The sequence below is a fragment of the Gorilla gorilla genome, chromosome 2 (assembly GCF_029281585.2).
Source record: "Gorilla gorilla gorilla isolate KB3781 chromosome 2, NHGRI_mGorGor1-v2.1_pri, whole genome shotgun sequence".
Lineage (NCBI taxonomy): Eukaryota > Metazoa > Chordata > Mammalia > Primates > Hominidae > Gorilla > Gorilla gorilla.
Window position 1 is genome coordinate 37,034,684 of NC_086017.1, and position 20,092 is coordinate 37,054,775.

The 20,092-nt window shown below is 38.5% G+C and overlaps 1 protein-coding gene and 1 pseudogene across 7 annotated transcripts in view; both read right to left on the reverse strand.

Annotated features, from left to right (window-relative positions):
- The window catches only part of NEK10 (NIMA related kinase 10), a 266,308-nt gene that overhangs the window by 91,197 nt on the left and 155,019 nt on the right, over positions 1 to 20,092 (reverse strand). For all 7 annotated transcript variants that reach the window (XM_055380935.2, XM_055380933.2, XM_055380926.2 and 4 more), the window contains exons 24-25: positions 7,924 to 8,053; positions 7,000 to 7,070 (exon numbers count right to left, since the gene is read on the reverse strand). In XM_055380935.2, coding sequence (XP_055236910.2) covers positions 7,000 to 7,070; positions 7,924 to 8,053 — 201 coding nt within the window. The remainder of the gene's footprint in view (positions 1 to 6,999; positions 7,071 to 7,923; positions 8,054 to 20,092) is intronic.
- Positions 18,305 to 19,046, reverse strand: LOC101139153 (MICOS complex subunit MIC10-like; annotated as a pseudogene).

Sequence of the window (20,092 nt, forward strand, 5' to 3'; positions counted from 1 at the left end):
AATTGAGGATATTCTCACCTCATCCACTTTGTCCCCACTCCACTCTGAAAGGCCAGATGGAAAGAATTAGAAGGATACCTTGTTCAATTACATTCATGTCATGTTTTAAGATACAAAGAATTGAAAGGGGTGAAAAATATAAAGATCCATTTGTCCTTGGAGCTAGCTGAAAGTATTAACTTTGTTAGTCCTCATGACTGCTTCTGAAGCAAAGCACCAGGCAGCTTATGCAACCAGGCACAGAGAAAGAAAAATAAGGCAATGATTTTAATAGAATATTTTATGCATAAAAGGAAATGTTCTTCCTTTTTAAAAAGTAAACAGACAATATTCTCTTAACAGTATACTGGTAGGTAAAAATAGTAATCCTAGTACTGAGCAGAACAAAAAAAATATTTATTTTCTTCCCCAAACTCCTCAGGGTTGCTAAGTTATTCTCCCAATTTGAAGGCCTGCTAGGAAAGACAAGTTTCAATAACAAATGTGCTTGTATACCACATGAGCAAACAGGAAAAAGGAAAGATGCTGCACATTAGAAATGCAAACTGTGTGAGCTCTACTTGACAAGGATGTGAAAAATAATGAGAAGATAGTAAAATAGAGGAAAGAAGATATATATGATTAGAAACAATATATTGTTTAGGAATGATTATAATAAACATTTCTGTCAAGAGCTGTCTTCTATTTCAAAGGCTCTATCAAATTACTAAAGATTGGCTGTGAGCCTGATCTTTTGCTGAGTCATAAATGATCATTAAGAACACTTGCCTTTATGTGTCCCTTGCATCATTGCTTTAAGAAAATACGAAATTTGAGTTTGTTCCCTAATTCTTTCAGAACTCAATTTTTTAATACTAAAAATTCAAAGCAAATTAAATATGCAATTGCATATAATTCATGATTGATTTCAGTTTTAAGTCAAATTTTCTAAAGATAAAACTTTATTTGGAATGTAAACCCAGACAATGAGGAGTCTTAACTTTAAACGAAAATAAATTTATTACAGAATGCACCCTGCAATCTTAATTTATTGTCAGATATAAAGTTGAATTGTCAGTTCTAACTTATTGTGGCATCTTAGTATTTTGAACTAAAAGCAACCTCAAATTGAGAAGCTCTTTCCCTCAGCAAAGCCTTCACAGATGCTGGTCTGCGAAATGCTGCTTACTATTTGAGAGTTAATGAATGTTCCAGGTCTCAGATTACATGTCCTTTCTTCAGAGAAACTTTTCGCCAATTCCCAGAGTAAGACAGGTCCTTCTGTAATCTCCCATTGCCCCCTTTACCATTTTTCATCACATTTATCACAATTTGCTTTATAAACTTCATTCTGTAAATAATACAATATCATTATTAATAATAATGATACCTTATTTTATTGAGTGCCTACCGCTTGTTGGGTACTGCGTTAAGTGTGTCAGAAGCACTATCTTATTTAAGCTTTAAAACAAGCCCATGAAGTTAAGGGAGGAGACCACCCTCATATTGTCTTATGCTCGATTTCTGCCTCCAAAGAAAGAAGTAAAAACTAAAAGGTAGAAATGGAATCCACAGGCAAATAGCCCAGCACTGTGCCCTGGACCTGTTAGTTAAAAATCAACCCCTGACCTAACTGCTTGTGTTATCTATAAATTTCAGACATTGTATGGAAAAGCATCACGAAAATCCCTGTCCTGTTCTGTTCTGATTGCCAGTGCATGCAGCCCCCAGTCAAGTACCCCCTGCTTGCTCAATTGATCACGATCCTTTCACACAGACCCCCTTAGAGTTGTAAGCCCTTAAAAGGGACAGGAATTGCTCACTCGGGGAGCTCAGTTTTTGGAGATGTGAGTCTGCCGATGCTCCCAGCTGAATAAAGCCCTTTTCTTCTACAACTCAGCGTCTGAGGGGTTCTTGCCTGTGGCTCGTCCTGCTACAAAGTAATTACTACTGCTACCCACACATCATAGATGAGAAAATTGGGCCTCAGGGAAATTAAATTGAGTGGAAGAGGGGGCATTAGAATCCAGTTGACTCCAGAACTTGGTGACGCTCTAAACCTTTACACTCCAATGTTGCTATCTGACTGCCCTACTAGTATGTTAACCCCAAGAGTCCTGGGTAGCCATAGCCAGGGTCTATTAGTTTCAGAAGAGATTTACAGTCTATTTGCCCAGATTCACAAAATCAAAGCAACGTCTCTGAACCTTGTTATTTGCGCTACCTCTCCCTCGCCCTTTGTGGCACTCAAATACCTATTAAAAGGAGAAATTATATGAGCAAATATGGCACTTTTGTCTTGACACCTCTGACGACTCTGTCAATTTTTAATGTACTTTCCAAAAAACAACAGAGAACAGGAACAAATCACAGAGATGAGCAGTTTAAATATATTTGGATTCATTAGCAACAAGGCATGATCCAGTGTTTGTGGAATCAAATGATTTAAAGACAGGTTCGTCTCATTTCCCATAATATTAACCATGATGATTGCCAAAATTGCTCAAGTATTTACCATTCTTCAAGCCCTACCCTAAGTGATTTGCATATGTTACTTTGCGTAATCATCACATCAGCCTAATGAGACTGGTACTATTATGATTCTCATTCTACTAGATCAGAAAACAGGCATGCAGAAATAATGGTCAAATCACTCTTTTTTTTTAATTTTTATTTAAAAATTCTTTTTTTTGAGATGGAGTTTTACTCTTTTCACCCAGGCTAGAGTGCAACAGCTCAATCTCAGCTCATTGCAACCTCCACCTCCCAGATTCAGGTGATTCTCCTGCCTCAGCCTCCCGAGTAGCTGGAATTACAGGCGCACACCACCAGGCCTGGCTAATTTTTGTATTTTTAATAGAGATGGGGTTTCACCATGTTGGCCAGGCTGGTCTCAAACACCTGACCTCAGGTGATCTGCCTGCCTCAGCCTCCCAAAGTGCTGGGATCACAGGTGTGAGCCACCGCACCTGGCCTCAAATCACTTCTTAGAGTTTGCAACTGTTTACATGACTTAGCCCCAAGAAGGCCTGTCTTCAGAGCCTGAGGCCTTAAGACTGTAGATTTCGGCTTCACTGTTGTTGTATAGGAATGCTAGTCATTTCTGCACATTGGTTTTGTATCCTGCAACTTCACTGAAGTTGTTTATAAGCTTAAGGAGCTTTTAAGCCAATACTATTGGGTTTTCTAGATACAGGATAATGTCATCTGCAAACAGGGATAGTTTGACTTCTTCTCTTCCTATATGGATGCCCTTTCTTTCCCTTGCCTGACTGCTCTGACCAGTACTTCCTTTCTTTTTTTTTTTTAATTATACTTCAAGTTTTAGGGTACATGTGCACAACGTGCAGGTTAGTTACATACGTATACGTGTGCCATGTTGGTGTGCTGCACCCATTAACTCGTCAATACTATGTTGAAGTATTGTCTTGTGCTGATTTTCAAGAGAAATGCTTCCAGCTCTTGCCCATTCAGTATAACATCGGCTGTGGGTCAAGCTAAGAGCCAGATCAGGCATGCAATCCCATTTACAATTGCCAAAAAAAGGATAAAATACCTAGGAATACAGCTAACCAGTAAAAGAGCTTTACAGAGAGAACTACAAAACACTGCTCAAAGAAATCAGAGATGACACAAACAAATGGAAAAATACCCCATGCTCACAGATAGGAAGAATCAATACCATTAAAATGACAATACTGCCCAAAGCAATTTGTAGATTCAATGCTATTCCTATCAAACTACCAGTGACATTCTTCACACCACTAAAAAAAAGATTTTAAATTTACATGGAACCAAAAGAGCACCTGAATAGCCATGACAATCCTAAGCAAAAAAAAAAAAAAAAAAAAAACAAAGCTTGAGTCATCATGCTACCTGACTTCAAACTATACTACAGGGCTACAGTAACCAAAATAGCATGGTATTGATACAAAAACAGACACATAGACCAATGGAACAGAAAAGAGAACCCAGAAATAAGGCTGCACACGTACAACCACCATCTGATCTTCAACAAACCTGACAAAAACAAGCAATGGGGGAAAGATTCCCTATGTAACAAATGGTGCTGGGATAACTGGCTAGCCAGTTGCAGAAAACTGAAAATGAACTCCTTTACAAAAATCTGAACTGAACCCCATATACAAAAATCAACTCAAGACAGATTAAAGACTTAAATGTGAAACCCAAAACTATAAAAACCCTGGAAGACAACCTAGGCAATACCATTCAGAACACAGGCACAGGCAAAGATTTCATGACAAAGATACCAAAAGCAAAAATTGACAAGTTGGGGGCCAGGCGCAGTGACTCACGACTATAATCCCAGCACTTTGGGAGGCCAAGGTGCGTAGATCATGAGGTCAGGAGATGGAGACCATCCTGACTAACACCGTGAAACCCGTCTCTACTAAAAATACAAAAAGAAATTAGCCAGGTATGGTGGCACAGGCCTACAGTCCCAGCTACTCAGGAGGCTGAGGCAGGAGAATCGCTTGAACCTGGGAGGTGGAGGTTGCAGTGAGCCAAGATCACACCACTGCACTCCAGCCTGGGTGACAGAGCAAGACTCCATCTCAAAAAAAAAGAAAAGACAAAATTGACAAGTGGGATTTAATTAAACTAAAGAGCTTCTGCACAGCAAAGGATACTATCAACAGAGTAAACAGACAATCTACAGAACAGAAGAAAATTTTTGCAAACTATGCACCTGACAAAGGTCTAATATGCAGCTTCTATAAGGAACTTAAGCAAATTTACAAGAGAAAAACAACCCCATTAAAAAGTGGGCAAAGAACATGAACAGACACTTCACAAAAGAAGATATACATGTAGGCAACAAGCATGAAATAAAGCTCAACATTACTGATCATTACAAAAATGCAAATCAAAATCACAATGAGATACCATCTTATATCAGTCAGAATGGCTATTATTAAAAAGTCAAAAAATAACAGATGCTGGAAAGGTTCAGCGAAAAAGGAACACTTATGCACTGTTGGTGGGAGTGTAAATTAGTTCTACCATTGTGGAAAACAATGTGTAGTGATTCCCCAAAGACATAAAAACAGAACTACCATTCAACCCAGCAATCCCATTACTGGCTCTATACCTAAAGGAATACGAATCATTCTATCATAAAAACACATGCACACATATGTTCATTGCAGCACTATTCACAATAGCAAAGACATGGAATCAACATAAATACCCATAAATTCTAGACTGGATAAAGAAAATATGGTATATACACACCATGGAATACTATGTAGCCATAAAAAGCAACAACATCATGTCTTTTGTAGGAACATGGCTGGAGCTGGAGGCCATTAACCTTAGCAAACTAGTGCAGGAACAGAAAACCAAATACTACATGTTTTCACTTGTAAGTGGGAGCTAAATGATGAGAACACCTGGATCCATAAAGGGGGACAGCAGACACTGGGATTTATTGGATGGTGGAGGGCAGGAGGAAGGAGAGCATCAGGAAAAATAGCTATTGGGCGCTAGGCTTAATAGCTGGGTGATGAAACAATCTATACAACAAACCCCCATGACACAAGTTTACCTTGTATAACAAACCTGCACATGTACCTCTGAACTTAAAAATTAAAAAAAAATCAATTAAAAAAATAAGACTGTAGATTAGTATTGTGCCAAAGAAAGAAAGGTTTAGATATCATCCTACAAAAACAGGTGAGGAGTAATATTAGCACAAACGATGGGCTAGAAGGATAAATCAAAGGGAAAGGGGTACAGCCACAATAATACATCTATTATATTTCATCAGAGATGGGGCTAAGCGCTAGTATAGATACCAACCCAAGTTTTAAAAGACTCAGAAGGCAGATGAAAAAAGATTCTATCTGGGGTGACTCTAGAATTTCTACAATCCAAAATACTAAGGATTTGGCTCAGTTTGATGGGATGGAGAAATCCCATCAACTTAAGTACCCAACTTCAGTACTCAAGATGCAACTTAAGTACCCAAGATGGTCCAGAAATAGCAATCAGCCAGATACATGAGTCATTTATTCATACAAGCAATATTTATTAAGGGTCTACTCTGTGCCAGCCACTGCTTTGGGCAATAAAAGCTACAAACTAAACTGACTAAGTCCCTGCTCTTGAGTTTCCATTTTGGTAGGGAAGAGACAGACAATAAACAAAACGCATGTATGCACATGTATAATATGTCAGGGATGATGAGTGCTGTGAGCTTTTTAAAGCAGGCAAGGAGGTTAGAGAGTACTGTGACGTAGTGGGGCCATCAGGGTGGGGAACATTTTAACAGAGACCCAGAGGAAGTGAGGGCCTGTGTCACACATATATCTGAGGAAAGAGAGTTCTAGGAAACCATGAAAGCAAGGGCAAAAGTCTAGAAGGAGGGTGCATGCCAGGACTAGTGGGAAGCACCATGTGGCTGGAGCAGAGAAAACAGAAGGGGAAGTGGGAGGGAGCATGGGTGACAGGCCAGCAGGGATTGGCCAAAACTTTGGAAGTACAACTAAATAATGACTTTCATTAAACTCCTGCTATAGTGATAGCTGGAGCTCCTGATTCTCTATGAAAAATTATGATAAATCACATTATCAGTTTAAAAATGGAAATTAAAAAGTACCTGTAACTTTATCATCTAACATGGCTTTTTGTTTCATGTGTTCTTGTCTGGCCTTTTTCCAATTTTTTGCATATTTTTATGAGGTTTGTCATGGTTACAAACAGCTTTACATCATATTTGTCTTACCCACATATCATAATGTGTTTTACAGGTTGTTACAAACCCTTCCAAATAATCGTTCTAGTGGTTGCATAATAAGTGAACGCTCTACTTCCTCTTGGACACTTAAGTAGCATCCAAACAGTCACTGTTACTGATGATGCACAAATATCTTTCTAGATTTGGATTATGTAGGGACTCTTTCTCTTCATGAGCTTTTATCCATAAATAGTGATTTATTATAGAAATGAGGTATTTCTTGATTGTCCCTACATGTCTGAAGCCGCGAGACTAATTACCTGCTGATGGTGTCTGTTACTTTTTCAGAGTAGATACCTTCTGGCACTGGTTCATATACTGCCTCCACTATCTGCAAAACAAACAGACTAGAGTGATGGAAGTAAAGGGGCCACGGATATCTTTGAATAGTTAATACTTGACCGTAACCTGAGAGTTACTAATTAAGCAGGATAACTTCACACATAAATTTTAGTCAGAAATCCCGACCAAATAAAACATTTGCATCAATTAAACAGCTCTTGAACATGGAATTATATTCTCCAAGCTGAGTTAAAAATTAACCTTAGATTCATAATAAAATGGTGTATGGGATAATATAAGGTACTGGATTGTGAGTAGTCCAGACTGCAATTAAAAATAAAAGACCAGCCGGGCGCAGTGGCTCACGTCTATAATCCCAGCAGTTTGGGAGGCCAAGGTGGGTGGATTACCTGAGGTCAGGAGTTCAAGACCAGCCTGGCCAACATGGTGAAACCTAAAAAAAACAAATAAAAAATTCGGGCATGGTGGCACATACCTGTAATCCCAGCTACTCAGGAGGCTGAGGCAGGAGAATTGCTTGAGCCCGGGAGGCGGAGGTTGCAGTGAGCCAAGATCATGCCACTGCACTCCAGCCTGGCTGACAGAGTGAGACTCTGTCTCAAAAATAAATAAATTAAATAAATAAATAAATAATAGAAGACCAAACGTCTTTTTAAAAATAATTTTGTATTATAAATAAAGACAACTATAGAGGGAAATAAGCCATTACATGAGATATATATTTAGAAGAAAGCGGAAAAAATAAACTGGATCATGCAGTTAATAAAAACAATTCTTGCTTTTAATGGGCAGTTACATACAAATCACAAAGATCTGTTTAATAAGAAAAAGAATTGCATTTTTAGCTACACGAGACCCTTCTGTCTCCCAGCGTTGCTTACTTTTGTGGCCAAGGACAGCATGTTAGTGCTGTAGAAGGGGGGATTCAAAGCCGCCATCTGATAAAGGATGCAGCCTACTGCCCAGACATCAGCCTTCTCCCCATACGGCTCACTCTTCAGTACCTCGGGGCTGATGTAAAATAAGGACATCAATACATGCTAAGGAAGGGAGAATCCGCTCAGAAAGATCCAATTTTCAAGCTTTATTGGAGTTATTTTTTAAGTATCTGAAATGTTTAACTTAATCACTATTTCAACAAAGGATATCAAAAAGTCTGTTTGAAATTTCCCAGCCTTAGATGAACCAGGAAGCATATCAAGCAATTCCAGCTTAAGCACTAAATACCAATAACTCATATAAGTATCACCTAGTATGCATCCAAGGGTGTTTATTTCCAGAAAGAGCAAGCCCACTGTGGTAGATGGAGTTGCTGGCCCCAGTTCTTTGCTGCTCTGGGAGCTTCTGTACATCCCATCCTTGTGGTAGCCTCTTCTGGGCAGTGTTCATCATCCGTTCCTGCTTTCGGTTTTGACTGTGTTTTCTTCCTTTGACCACCAATGGAATGTGGAAGTGACAACCTGATTACAGCCTCAGTCTGAACAGGTACTGAGGGCTTCCATTTATCCTTCTAGGAGCTTCGGTCCACTACCAGAGGAAGAATGTGTAACAGGTAGCTTCTACCCTTACAGCCTGGGCCCAGCATAAGACACACAGAACCAGTCTGCCCCCAGACAACCCACATACCAACAGGGTGCAGGAGAACTAGCCTAGCAGGCTCACATACCTGTGATTCTGAAGTTGAATGCCACTGAGACTTTGTGGTGACTAATGATAAGGTGTTAATTTGGAAAAAAACTGACTGATAGAGCCTTTCCCTTTGCTATTCAGCTCTAGCATATAAAGTAGGGGGAAGACCATATTTAAATATGTTGCGGGAAATGACAATATCTACCATGTTCACTGCTTCTGAAATTGCCACACAATTTAAACAACATTTAAATAATTTGCAACGGTTCGTGAATCTATTTTTTAATTTAATTGGATTTAATTTATGTGAAGGCGAGTGTAGTTCCCTTGAACATTTTGTACTAATAGAAGTTTCCTCTAACATATATGTACACTAAAAAACGGAGTACTAAAAGTACTCAACACACACACACCCTAAATTAAGTAGCTTGCTAATTCAGTTCCATAATAAGTACTTGGGTCTGGCCTCAGTACTCTAATGGAGTAAAGATTAATATAGTTAGCTTTGACAATGGGTAAGGTATAAAGAAATTTATAAATTGGCATCAAAACAATCAAGGCAGGTATACATCAGTATTGACTTAAAAATAATCAACAAATTACTGTTCTTGAGAGGAAGAAGAATTCCTAGTTTAAGATTTATAGTATGTATTTGCAAAGAAAAGTATGATTTCTAGGTCTATCAGTTAAGCATTTTCATATTTAGTGTTTTTCAGTTCAATAATACGGAAATGGGGGAATTGGGGCTGAGATTTCCGCAGGGCTCTGCGGTTCTAAATGTACAAAAAGTATTCCCTGCCATCCCTTCATCAACTGCTCACATTAAAAAAAAAAAAAATGCTTTAACAAGAAGAAAACATGCTCAACACAGAAAACGTCTTTGGCTCTCCACAGACAAATTTCTCATATTCTCATCTACTGAGATCTCAGAAGATTTGCTTCATATTTCCAAAAGATCACAAAGCACAAGCTGTGAGTGTTCCACCCATATCCCCTCAAATCCCTTTTGCATTTCCTATCTTTGGTGTGCTTTCACTCCCGACAGCCAGCACCTGCACTTGTTTGGAGGACAGCTTTCCATTATCTCCTCAAAAGATAAATTTTCAATGTCTCTTTTATAAGGGCACTAATCCCATTGGTGAGGGCAGAGCCCTCATGACCTAATCACCTACCACAGGCCACATTTTCTAATACCATCACGTTGCAGATTAGGATTTCAATATAAGAATTTTAGAGAGACACAAGCATTCAGTTTGTAGCAGACTTTCCTCTTGAAACACTGCTATGTTTTTCACTCATCCAGTAAACATGACTAAGCACTAGTGACTAGTAGAAGTACTAGTCACTCTTCTACCTGCTTGGAATCTGTCCTCATGGGGCTCACCTTCTAGTAACGGACAGGAGGCAGAGAAGATATAAAATAAAACACAAGAAAATAACTTAAAAGTAAATGATGTAGTATTTTAATAAGTGAAAAATGCTATAGGAAAATAAACTCGACTAGAATAAAGGAGGTCTGGAGAGGAGGTAAGGTGGCAAGTTGCAATATTAGAAAAAATGGTTCCTTCCTCCCTCTCAGATACCATATAATGACCCTTCAGTGGCTTCCTCCTTCATTCACTCATTCATCTTCTCTTCATACTTTACTCTCTCCTTGGATAATTTCATTCACATCCAAGTCTTCCATTGAAACCATATGCTGGTAACTCGCAGACCTAATTTCCATTCCTCAAGCCCCTCAAGTGCACACAGAGATGAAGGCTCTGTTACAAATCACTGACGAAAATAGGGTTAAAGCAGTGGACTCTAAACAATTTGCCTATTTTATAAATTAGAGCAGAGAACTCATCCCAAGTCAACAATGTTTATTTTCTTGAATTTCAAGCACTGTTTCTGAGGTGTACAAAACAACCCTGCAGGACAAAGGCCTGAGCATCTGCAACAGGAAGATAGCTCCCTGGGAGATATCTTAAAGCCCTGGGCCTGTGACTGTCTTTGCCCCCACATGACTTCCTAAGGGAAACATTTCTATTTATTTTTCTACTTCCACCTCTGCTGCCATTTGCACTTCAAACCTAGTCACTTCAAGCAATCCTTTTAAATATGTGTGTGTGCTATGGGAGCTTTTTCTTAATCTGCAAGACTCCAGGGTGACTACTCTGCATCCCAGGGAACCTTTCTGATGTCAAGAGCTAATGTTTCCAGGACATCTGCTGGCTTCAGATTTGCCCCTAATTCCTGGTGTGTCCAGCATTACCACATTAGCAGTTAAATTTATCCTCTAAATGCTAGTTCTTTCCTCAAAAGATAAGATGATAATATTTGACAACTAAGAGTTTATAAGAACTAGCTTATTTTCACCACTAATGAGCTGAAAGAAATACTAGGGCACAGGTATAAGAAATTGAAGAAGAAATTAAAACCTTAAGAGAAATTGAAAAACTATCATTGAAGAAGTAACTCATTGACAATATAATGACATAGCATCTTGGAAACAATGACATTTAGAGATGTCATAAAAGAAAATGTTCCCTTAACAAGTGTTAGAAAATATTAATAAAATAATCTCAAGGAGTTTGGGACACAGTGAGGGCTAAATTGTTTGAAGACTATTACTAAGTCTATTTTAGAAATAAATAAAAATAGACTTACTACTGTAAGTCTATCTTATTGAAGTTATTTATCCAATAATATTTGCTTCACTAGGTAAAGATAGAAAAGGGATTTCTGCATCCCACTGCAATGTGTTAATTCTGAGTCTATTAAAAAGTACATTTAGTTCTCAGGTATTGGCTATCACACCTTCATCTCCCGGGAGTACCTTAAATACAAAGGAGAAAGAGAACTAACTTATCACCGTTACTGAAAAAAGAACATAAACCTTCTGTCTGAAGGTTTAAGATCCACTATTTGTGCACTCAAGGAGGCAAAACTCTATCTGAACTCATGAGGATAAAATTCTGACCTGAGGTGACATAATTAAGTCTGTGTGCCAGTAAGTACCATTTATTTAGACTGAAAATCAAATGATGCTCTAATTATAATTCATTGTACAGCATGTAGCAATATAGGATGAATAAAATGTGTGTGTATTTTTGTGTGTATGCATGTATTGTGGATGTCTGTGTGTTTGTATGTGTATGTGAATGTTTGTGTGCATGTCCATGGATATTTATGGTTGCTGAAGGTAGGTAAACCATTGCCGAGAAATGGCTCATAAAACCATCACTATGGTAGGATAGGAGTTAATGAGAACTAATGAGGGTGCGGAAACTTGGAAAAACCATGGGGATATAAATCTCGGTGCATTTTCTGGAAAAAGTGAGCAACATAATATTCAGATATATGGTGAGATAAGCACAGCTTAGCAGAGAAGACACTAGGCAGAATCATGAATGTAGAGAGATCCATCCATGCCTTGATCTTCTTCTATGAGGTCCTACTTATTATAAGCACTTAATAGCATTGATAAAATATAACCTGGTCCCACAAGAGCCACAAAAATTAAAGAGCACCCTGATCGGCCTCATGGCATTCCCCACTATGGAGGAGTAAAGGGATTGAGCCAGAAAAGAGACTGGAAGGCTGGACAAGCCCACTGATGGGGTGATCAGGGAAATGAGAAGATGAAAGCCACAGGACTTCAGAATTGATTGGATGTGGGGAGAAGAAAAAGAGAAAGGAAAGATGATCCCCTTCTTCTCTAGCCTCCCAAGTATTTGGTTCTGGTGACTAAATGGGTATAAGAGTCATTAACACAGATACAGGGGGAGCAGATGTGCAGGAAGAAACTACATCAATTTGGAATATATTAATTCATGTATGTCCGCAAGATCCACAATTGGGGATATTCAATGGGCAACATCATTCCAGATGTGAAGAGTCTCTCAAAACCTTATCCTCAGAGCATATGCTGTCTATAAGCCTGGCATCACGGAAATGTTCTCAGCTCATAGATGACTACTGCCGCTATGCAGTTAGTTAAAAAGATTTGATACCTAAACAGCTCTAACTTTTCTGAACACAAACCTCTTACAGAGAGACAAGAGAATTAGATGACACATTCAAGAGCTGTGGAATAACATACTATGCCACTAAAAGAAATTGGCACACCTTTAACACAAATTTGAGAGCCTGCCTGCTTTTGGACGGCATCCAGCATTGACAGCTTTATCCACTAAAAATATAGGACAGCCAGTTAAATTTTAATTACTTTTAAAAATGCGATAGTTGAAAAATATGCTAAAAAATACAGTAAACGGGACATAAACTAAAATGCTCATTGGTGTTTATTCAAAATTCAAATTTCATTGGCCACCCTGTATTTCATCTGGCAATCCTAAATTGCAGTATTATTCATGTACCCTTCTTTGTTAGTGTTTAAGTCATCTGTATTCTAGAAAGGCACAAAAAGAGCTATTTAAACACTATCTATGGTTTTCTGCACTTACGTTACAAAAATAGCAAAGCAGGGTGTTTATATTGGGCATTTGGGACACTTCTCTAAATGCTTTCTATTTCTCTCATGCTGCATGAAGCTATGCATTAACATGCCTTAACCACCAATGAAATCAATGATTTAAAAGCTCTTTAAAATATAAGCAGCATCTTAAAGTACAAAACACATTTGAATATATGAAATGTTAAATTCAGGCCTAGTTTTTATAAACATTTTTACCAAATGTCTCTGTAAATGTTAAGTTAAATAATAAACAAACTGGAGTAGAAGCCATCAGAATAGCCTCCTTAGTCCCACGGCAAAGGTGGGCCACAACTGGTTTCTAGATGCCAAACCCTCTTATTAGGTCACCTAGCTCCTGTGGATTGTGTTTAGGGACATACATGTGAACAAAACCAGAATATCTCACCCCCAAAAAACACTTCTTTGGCATATTTCCATATAGCTATTCAGAGGAACTGCAAACCACAGAAATCTTCTTGAAAATCTGTCTTTTGTGGAGAATATTTGCATCTGTAGAGAAAATCTACATTCATGAAATAAACAGCTAGGGTTTCTCTGAGCCCACCCCCACCCCACTCCTATGCGAATCCAGGAAAGATTAACTCACATGAATGAGAGGGAGAGTACGACACCTTTGAAAGTCTGATAGAGACATGTTACCACAGGCCACCATCTATTTTTTCTGAGAACTGCTACCTGTGAAATTTCATGTGTCTTAGTCTGTTTTCTGTTTCTGTTCCTTATAACAGAATACCTGAAACTAGACAATTTATAAAGAAAAGGAACTTGTTTCTTACAATTCTGGAGGCTGAAAATCCAAGGATGAGGGGCTGCATCTGGTGAGGGCCTTCTTGCTGGTGCGGACTTTCTGCAGAGTCCCAAGGCAGCACGAGGCATCACACGGCAAAGGGGCTGAGGGTGCTCACTTGGATCTGCCTCTAGTCCCATTCTCATAATAACTCATTAATTCCTTAATCCATGAATGGATCCTCATGATCCACTAGATCATAAGGGCTCTTCTCTCATGATCCAGTGATCTCTTAAAGGTCCCATCTCCTAATACTGCCACATGGGGAATTAAGTTTCAATCTAAGTTTTGGAGGGAACAAACTTTCAAACCATAGCACTCTGTATAACAAGACCACCTTCACTAGCCAGGCCTTTTCTTGTCCCTCCCTCCCATAACCTGTCTTGCACAATCCAAGCCCCTATTCCTTCTGCGACTTCCGGATGGTATAAAACTTCAGTCATCTGGCCTTTCCTGAGTTTTCATATTTCATATTGTTCTCATGTACACATGTGCAAGTAATAATTTGTATACCTTTCTCCTATCAATCTGTCTATTATGCATTTGTTTTATAGACTCAAATTATCAAACCTTCAGAAGGGTGAGGAAGGAGGAAGTTATCTTCACCCCTACACATGATTCAGACCTCTAAATAACATTTTATGAACCAGAGTGACAAGACACTCCACCTGGAAGAGTTATCAATGTCCTTTTTATGAATGAGTGGTAGATAACTGCTACAACTAAAACCAATCCATTATTTGATAGATTAATGCAATACTTCTTCAAGTTAGGGAAACATTTTATATCTAATATGCATAAAATTCATAACAGTAAAAAGCAGAAGAGACTGACACTGCATTATGCAAACCAGGACCTGTGATTACCAGTGTAGCTGTTGATCTGCCTTTAATTAGTTTCTTGTTTTTACTGCAAAATCATGAGTCAAATCAGACTCAATTTTCATTTCTCCACTAGGATCAGTGGACATTGACAGAATGACACAATTGATTTCAGATCATTTCATGCGACACTCCAATTTATGTAGAATCTGTTCATGAGATAATAAATGTGCAAGTGCCATGAAAAATACTAAGTACTATACAAATGCAAAGTGGCATTATTATTACATAGAGAGATCTGTCACATTTCATAGGGACTGTGACAATAAGTGAGCTAGAAAAAAACAGGCAGCAGAATAAATATGGTAGTGAAGAACAGACTGTCATATTCCTGAATTCTGAGGAGTTCTGAACGGACAACCAAATAGTTGACCCTCAGTCTATTAAAGTCAAAGTCAGATAGACCAAGAACCTTTACTATTATAGGTAAAAATGTTGGTAGTGGTGACAGGGGTGTCAGTTGTCCTTTCCATTAGGTCCAGTTTGGTAAAAGCATGTATGATCTCAAAACACGAGTGGCAGCCTACTCTCACCCTGTCCCACCCATGTTAGCCTACCTCCTGATCTTTGCCCCTAGTTCATGGAAACCCCTATCTGGCATGTTTACCCGTTCATCTCCAAGCAATACTACGTGCCAGGAGCACGTAGTAGAATATAGGAGCAAACAAACACACACAAAATACCTGGCCTCATGGAGTTTACATTCCAGTAAAGGAGACAACTAATATACTAATTAATTGATTGATTGATTGATTGAAAATTTATTAGATGCCATGAAGAAAACAGACTATTTTTAAAAATAACATTTATCTCATGAATTGACTTTTAAACTGTTCTGTGGCCTTAATAGGCTGTTTGACTTTGGAGGTGAAGTTGGGTAGATATTAATTTCCTCACATCTGTAAGACAGAGAGATAATTTGTAATATCTATTCCTGTTCCAAATGCTATGTCCATCGATTAAAGACTGAAAATACCTTTGTGACAGATATGCACAGTTTTAAGATAAAGATTACATTTGTTTTTCAGTGTGGTTTAATCGCTGAGGACAGAGTCAACAATATTTTCCAAATTAAAATTTGTTTTATCAAAACAAATTCATGGATGTGTAAATAATTCTTGATTATTGCTTTGGCACAGTACTAAAATCTGTGTTTTAAGATTTTTAAGCAAAATAAGGTATTTTTATTTTAACAGATAGCTAACGCATATTTCAAAGTGACTTTTAAGAATTATAGATGTCTTAACCTGAATCATCACCATATTTGCTCAAAAAATGCTGGGCAAATAGATCCTAAATCTGTAATCTTATGTGGCTGAAGAACAAAAGAAATGCATTCCTCTTTCATCTCTGAAGCAGAAGTTCCCTCACTGAATATGCGAAAACCAATGGCCTTGGCCTTTGACAACTTCCTCACAACCAATTTCACTCTGTCTCCCTATTCCCATTTGCTGAGCAGATACAAAGACATCTGTCAACAGAAAACACAGATTTGATGACATTTGAGGACCAAGGAATGTCCTTTACCCAAAATATCTTCTCTGAGGCCAATGTGTGAGTTCTCACAATTAGTGATTTATTCTTCTATGTTATATAGTAGTTATTTCTGGGAAGTAGATAAGGAGAAAGTGAGGAAGAGGGGTGAAAACATGGGGAACCCAGGACTTGTATGTTTGACAGTGACTGTTGGTTGGTGGTGGACTAAAAGATAAGAGCTTGATAAGATACTGAGGCCAAGGCCACACAGCGAGTAACTTTATCGTAATTTCCCTCAAACTAGAGTGTGAGATGGAGGCAGGAGAATAGAGTCTGGAGACAGGGAACATAAGGCCAATTCATGCTGACTTCCTAGAACTAAATTAAATGGAAACACTTTAGCTATGACAGGAAATATCCTCTCCATTTACATTGGGCATACCCCAAGTAAATGACTGTAACTTTACTTCATCCTCTTCATTTACATAGGGCATACACCAAGTAACCAATGGAAACCTCTAGAGGGTATTTAAACCCCAGAAAATCCTGTAACAGGGCTCTTGAGCCCCTATGCTCAACCCACTCCCACCTGTGAAGCGTACTTTCATTTTAAATAAATCTCTGTTTTTGTTGCTTCATTCTTTCCTTGCTTTGTGCGTTCTGTCCAATTCTTTGTTCAAGATGCCAAGAACCTGGACTCCCTCCACTGGTAACAAGATAAAGACAGAGTAGGGGGAATAAAGAAAGAAGGGGTTTCAGAGAGAGGAACTTTAAGTCACATTTTCTTAAAACTGATCTTTGCTGTCTGTACCTCTGACATGACAACAAGCCGTTTTCCTTGGTATTTTGCTTTGTTGACATTCTGGTTTGCCATAATTGGTCATCGTTTCTACTAACGTGACCAAAAATTAAGGTTTGAAAAAATGAGCAATTGTCCAATATATGACTCCTAGGTTTTATAAACCAAAACTAAAATTTTAAGCCCCTCGACCGAATCCATGGACCCATCCTGTAGGCCAAGAGAATTCCAAAGAAACCTGAAAAACTAGTTCAGGCCATGATAGGTAAGGGTGCTCAAACGTGCCTCATTATAATCTCCTCTTTTTGGAATTCAGGCACAGCTGATCAGCATTAACATTACAACAGAGGTCTTAGGACTGATCTTTGTAGGAATAAGATACCAAATTCCAACCTGACTCTGGTGTAGCATCACACGACAGATAGCAGGCCCTGAAAAAAATCAAAGTATTTTACCCCAAATATATTCCTTTGACATATTTTTAAAGGCCCTGCAAAGCTGTCTCTTGTGGGGGAAATGCATTTTGCAGAGAATCTCCTTCCCTTTCCAGGTCTTTTTCTGATCCTGAAGAGATTAACTGAGCGTCTAGAACCTTTTAAAGGTAGGAATAGAAAGCATTTGCCATCTATTGCCTCTAAGGGCAGCCACCTATGCAACTTCATCTACATGATAAGTACCTTGGTCTCCACAATCCCATATCTTAACCCAGACACTTGTTTCCACTGATTCCAGGTCTTTAGATGATATCAGTTTTAACTAATCATCAATCAGAAAATCTATGAATCCCACCTACGCCACCTGCTTCAAGTTGTCCTACCTTTCTGGACCAAATCAATGTATACCTTACATATGTTGATTGATGTCTTAGGTCTCCCTAAAACATGTAAAACCAAGCTGTAACCCAACCACCCCTAGGCACATGTTATCAGGACCTCCTGAGGCAGTGTGACGGGTCACGGTCATCACATGTGGCTCAGAACAAATCTCTTCAAGTATTTTACGGAGCTTGGCTTTTTTCATCAATAATTTCTAGGTAAAAGTTAAAAAGTGAGAGTCCATATTTACTACCATTTTACCTGCACTAAATCGCTAGTTTCCCTCCTGTAAGCAAGAAGCTGAATGACCTACCTCAGCTTCCCTTTACTTATTCAAGTCACTCAAATGCAATGCAGGCAGCTTTTACTTTCTTTCTTTTTTTTCCCCCCCCCCTATTTTTGTTTAATTTATTTAAGACCACCTCCTTACAATTTCCAGAGAGAAAATACAAAACAAGAAACAGACTTGGTTTCGAATACGTAACCAGGTGCTGGAGTTTAAAGCATTACTGATAACATTGTTACAGAAGAATGGCAGCTTACTTCAGGGCACTTCAGTATTCCTGAGGAATAAACATAATTTCTCTTGTCCTCCCACTGGGATGTTCTCAGGTGAAGTCACTGCTCCTGCTCTTTGACATATTTTCCGTGTAGAAGATATGGAGCCTGGAAATCACGTGACAGTTGGAGTAAGCCATTCCTAATCCCATGCCGGAACGGAAGGCTAATGGCCACATTCTTCTTTTAAAGAAGGTGAGAAAACAATTCCTAATCCAAAACCAGTGCCTATCTTCACGACCACATCCGCCAGGTACCGGTCCCAATTCTGGCCAAGCTCCAACTCCGACCTGTTCCCCACCGGCGCCTCCAGCTTTCCTCTCGGCCGGACTCCCGCTCCAAACCCTGCAAGTCTCGCGAGCTATTTTCTTTAAAAGAATTACCCTTGAAAACTTCCATAGTTTCGGCTCTTAACACCATCAAAATTAGTCTTAATCTCTGAACACATAAAGATAATCATTTCTTCTCTCTTTCTGCACAATATAGATTTTCAAAACAGAGGGAAATAAACCACTTTATTTAGTTCCAGATTTATTGTGTTCCATTTAGGAATGAACTACTATCTGGGTAACCCATGGGATGCCAACTCTATACGGAGAGAATAAACTATTTTAGCAATGGACCTGGTGTGGCTGAATGAAATGACACTTCAAAATTGTAGGACTGTGGAAAACAAGATATTTGCTTTGTGCCTTAACTTCCTTTCTTATACAATATGAAAATGACCTGTTCAGTGTGTTATAAGAATTGCCAAATGCAATACATTTTTAAAATATAAGGCATAGAATATCTTTATATTTACTCAAATAAGTTTTGACTCTTCTTTCCTTGGATGTTGGCAGTTTAAATGAGAGAAAGGCAAAAGGTAAACAAAGCTGAAATAAGGATTGTACTTTGTTTTGTTTATCACATTTAAAGAGTGTATGAATCCGTTCTTGCACTACTACAAAGAAATACCTGAGACTAGGTAATTTAGAAAGAAGAGAGGTTTAATTGGCTCACGGTTCTGCAGGCTGTACAGGAACCATGATGGCATTTGCTTCTTGGGAGGCATCAGGAAGCTTCCAATGATAGCAGAAGGCAAAGGAGGAGCCAGCACGTTTTATGTGGCCAGAGCAGGAGAAGGAGAGCGAAGGGAGAGGTGCTGCACACTTTAAACAACCAGATCACACGAAAACTCACCATCATGAGAACAGCACCAAGGGAGAAATTCACCCCCATAATACAATCACCTCCCACTAGGCTCCACCTCTAACATACGGGATTAAAATTCAACATGAAATTTAGGTGGGGACAAAGATCCAAGCCATATCAGAAAGTATACCTTGATTGTACCAACACTAAAGTTTCACTGATTTTAAATTGACATACAAATTAATTTAAAATTTTTCTCTACTGTCTCAAATTTATGAAAAGTATAAACTAACCAGCTTTGTGAATGGGGTCATTGAGAAAGAAAAGAAATAGAAAGAAAAGAACCCCTGCCCAAGAGAAGGGTCCTTAATAGTCAGAGAAAAGACAAATAATTCTAGACAGTATCATTACAAATTCAATACAGTAAATATAGTTGGATAAATATATATCGAGTACTGCAGTCTAAAAACAAAACACATTATCTTCAA